We start from the raw sequence: 4,054 nt of genomic DNA on the forward strand, positions 1-4,054 counted from the left end.
TGCAATTGACAAAATCACTTCTGACATTCATTGCAATGCTCTTTTTTACTCTGTGTATGTTAGTTGATGTATCCGTAGGTTTAATAACTGACAGAAGATATTCACACATTCGCTGCACCTGAATGGATTTTTCTCTGTGAGCATTAACTGATGAATCCTTAGTGCGGAAGATGCACTAAAGGTACTTCTACACTCACTACAGTCGTACGGTATTTACAGAGTGAGTGCAAGCTGATGTCTACTTAGGCTTGACAATTGACTACATTTGTTCACACATTTATTGCACTTGAAGGCTTTTCTTCTGCGTGTGTTCGCTGATGCCTGTTTAGGATTGATAATGGACTTCAGCTTTTCAAGCATTCATGGCATTTAAACGATTTGTTTCCCCTTTGTGAGCTCGCTGATGATTTCTTAATGCTGAAGAGTAAGTAAAACTACTTCCACATTCACTGCAATTGTATGGTTTTTCCCCTGTGTGTGTTCGCTGATGTCTCCGGAGGCTTGTTAACTGACTGAAGCTCTTTACACATTCACTGCAATGGTATGGTTTTTCCCCTGTGTGTGTTCGCTGATGTGTTTGGAGATGTGCTAACCGACTGAAGCTCTGCACACATTCACTGCAATGGTATGGTTTTTCCCCAGTGTGTATTCGCTGATGTCTCCGGAGGCCTGTTAACAGACTGAAGCTCTTTACACATTCACCGCACTGGTATGGTTTTTCCCCTGTGTGTGTTCGCTGATGTGATTGGAGTTCTGCTAACGTACTGAAACTCTTCACACATTCACTGCAATGGTATAGTTTTCCCCCTGTGTGTATTCTCTGATGTCTGTGGAGCTGTGAAATTTGATTGAAGCTCTTTACACATTCCTTACAATGGTATGGTTTTTCTCCCGTGTGTGTGCGCTGATGTGTATGGAGGCTTGATAATTGACTGAAGCTCTTCACACATTCACTGCAATGGTAAGGTTTTTCCCCTGTGTGTGTTCGCTGATGTGTTTGGAGTTTTGCTAACGTACTGAAACTCTTCACACATTCACTGCAATGGTATGGTTTTTCCCCAGTGTGTATTCGCTGATGTATCTGGAGGTTTGATAATTGACTGAAGCTCTTTACACATTCACTGCACTGGTATGGTTTTTCCCCTGTGTGTATTCTCTGATGTGTGCGGAGACATGTAATTTGACTGAAGCTCTTCACACATTCACTGCAATGGTATGGTTTTTCCCCTCTGTGTGTTCGCTGATGTGTTTGGAGTTTTGCTAGCGTACTGAAACTCTTCACACATCCCTTGCAATGGTATGGTTTTTCCCCTGTGTGTATTCTCTGATGTGTTTGGAGTTCTGCTAACATACTGAAACTCTTCACACATTTCTTGCAATGATATGGTTTTTCCCCTGTGTGTATTTTCTGATGTCTATGGAGGTTTGATAATTGACTGAAACTCTTCACACATTTCTTGCAATGGTATGGTTTTTCCCCTGTGTGTATTTTCTGATGTCTATGGAGGTCTGATAGATGACTGAAGCTCTTTACACATTCAGTGCAATGGTATGGTTTTTCCCCTGTGTGTATTCTTTGATGTCTTTGGAGGAGTGATAACCAACTGAAGCTCTGCACACATTCATTGCAATGGTATGGTTTTTCCCCTGTGTGTATTTGCTGATGCTCTTTTATGGTTTCTAATTGGCTAAAGTTCTTGACATATTCAGTGGAATTGCACGATTTTTCTCCTGACCGTGTTTCCTGAAGGGTCAGCATAGTTCATAAACTACTTGCGTTATTTTCACATTCCCTGTATGCGTGTTATATTTTGGACGCGTGATTTCCGATTTAAAAATAAAAATACAAGACTCACTAAATACCTGCCACATTCATAATATCAGTAAGGCTTCCTTGAGGGTGATTGCATCTTTAGATTGGATAATGGCTTTGCATGCTTGCGGGTAAAGCCTAATCTTCCTTCCGGTAGGTGCAAATTGGGACAATACTCTGTACTTCAGAGAGGAGAACTCCGCTTTCCTTTAGCCTTCAGTGGTTAGGCTCCACTTCGTTGTGCTTTTCCCTGGTGCCTGAGGTTTGGCTAGAAAGAGTTAACAATACACCTAGAGCACTGAATGGTGGTCTGTTGCCAATTTAGATAGCGAAGCACTGCTCTAGCCATATCATGATGGTGAAGCGACTCGTAATGTGTACAGCTACTCCAAAGAGTGTCCCGCGGCAAAGCACAGGTCAGAAAAGAAAGTAAATCAGTTTGTTTCAAACATGGACAAAAAGCCAAGATTTCAACCTTTTTTAAACATTATCATGATACTAACAGCTCAAAGCTGAGGAGGGAGTTTGTTCCAAGCTATGGATCCCAAATAGACACAAGACCTTCCTCCAACTCTCATACCGGCCTCATGATCAAAGCTGGTGTTGGACGCTTGTTTATACAGCAGGTGGTTTGTCAGTTTTGTTGTCTTGGTTTTGTTGTGGTCATTTCTTCGTCTTGGGGTGTCGAGGTGCAGATCTCAGACTCGGACACTCACTGAATTGCCTTTGACTTCGTCTTCCTGGATCTGTCCTCTGCCTCTGAATGCACTGATGTTTTTGGAGCTCCTTATTTTTGATAATTTTTGCAGGTTTGATGTGTTATCTTCATTATTCATTATCAATCCTTGCATTTAAGGCTTATTCTCTGTTGGATGTAAAGAAATGTAATATTACTAAATGCAAATGTAATAGAATGTGAATACACAATATTTAACCAGCTGGATAAGACATCTCTTCTCTACCATATTTGAAATTTAGTGAGGAACATTTTACCATACATGGATATTTCATTAAAACTGTGGTTGAACATGTCACATTGTATTTACTTCTGAAAAGATAGTGATTTACCATTATTCACTGAGTAACTTACTAAAGAAAGGGCAGCCACAGAGCACTCGTGCTACAGGTAGAGTTTTAGGCAGATATACATGGACAAGATTTCATTTAAACAGAACAGATTGTGGAAAAAGAGAGGAATCAGGAAGCGCTGCCGTTAATTCAGTTTCAGGAAGTATCTACCTTAGGTAGCTCTTCAGGAAGTGTATAACAAAGGTAACTCTTCAGGAAGTGTATAGCAAAGGTAACTCTTCAGGAAGTATACATGACAAAGGTAACTCTTCAGGAATTATTTAACCAAGGTAACTCTTCAGGAAGTGTACAACAAAGGTAACTCTTCAGGAAGTGTATAACAAAGGTAACTCTTCAGGAATTATTTAACCAAGGTAACTCTTCAGGAAGTGTACAACAAAGGTAACTCTTCAGGAAGTATTTAACCAAGGTAACTCTTCAGGAAGTGAATAACAAAGGTAACTCTTCAGGAAGTGTATAGCAAAGGTAACTCTTCAGGAAGTATACATGACAAAGGTAACTCTTCAGGAATTATTTAACCAAGGTAACTCTTCAGGAAGTGTATAACAAAGGTAACTCTTCAGGAATTATTTAACCAAGGTAACTCTTCAGGAAGTGTATAACAAAGGTAACTCTTCAGGAAGTGTATAGCAAAGGTAACTCTTCAGGAAGTATACATGACAAAGGTAACTCTTCAGGAATTATTTAACCAAGGTAACTCTTCAGGAAGTGTACAACAAAGGTAACTCTTCAGGAAGTGTATAACAAAGGTAACTCTTCAGGAATTATTTAATCAAGGTAACTCTTCAGGAAGTGTACAACAAAGGTAACTCTTCAGGAAGTATTTAACCAAGGTAACTCTTCAGGAAGTGAATAACAAAGGTAACTCTTCAGGAAGTGTATAGCAAAGGTAACTCTTCAGGAAGTATACATGACAAAGGTAGCTCTTTAGGAAGTATATATGACAAAGGTAACTCCAGACACCTTTTTCCACAATGCTTTCCTGTTCACACTGGATCAGTTCAAATGCCAACTCCCGCCTTTACCTTGCAGCTTATTAAGAGTCTTTCTATGAGTGCGACTGCCCTCATGATCGCCGTACTCACGGTTGCGGTCAAACTGCCACCATCCAGGTGGACTGACCGCCGTATTATGAGTGTGGTGGTGAGACCG

At 40.4% G+C, this 4,054-nt stretch overlaps 1 protein-coding gene across 1 annotated transcript; it reads right to left on the minus strand.

The window, feature by feature from the left end:
- Window positions 1–236: 236 nt before the first annotated feature.
- LOC144806395 (uncharacterized) lies at window positions 237–2,644 on the minus strand. Its single transcript, XM_078672758.1, has one exon. It carries the CDS (start codon window positions 1,757–1,759, stop codon window positions 353–355), a length of 1,407 nt encoding a protein of 468 aa, XP_078528884.1. The 5' UTR covers window positions 1,760–2,644; the 3' UTR covers window positions 237–352.
- Between the last annotated feature and the right edge of the window lie 1,410 nt (window positions 2,645–4,054).

The sequence above is a fragment of the Lissotriton helveticus genome, assembly GCF_964261635.1.
Source record: "Lissotriton helveticus chromosome 1_1 unlocalized genomic scaffold, aLisHel1.1 SUPER_1_unloc_7, whole genome shotgun sequence".
In the NCBI taxonomy this organism is placed as follows: Eukaryota; Metazoa; Chordata; class Amphibia; order Caudata; family Salamandridae; genus Lissotriton; species Lissotriton helveticus.

What these genes read in the sequence shown, in the direction of transcription:
- LOC144806395 (XM_078672758.1), bottom strand. Translation starts at nt 1,759, where the DNA reads ATGCTGACCCTTCAGGAAACACGGTCAGGAGAAAAATCGTGCAATTCC.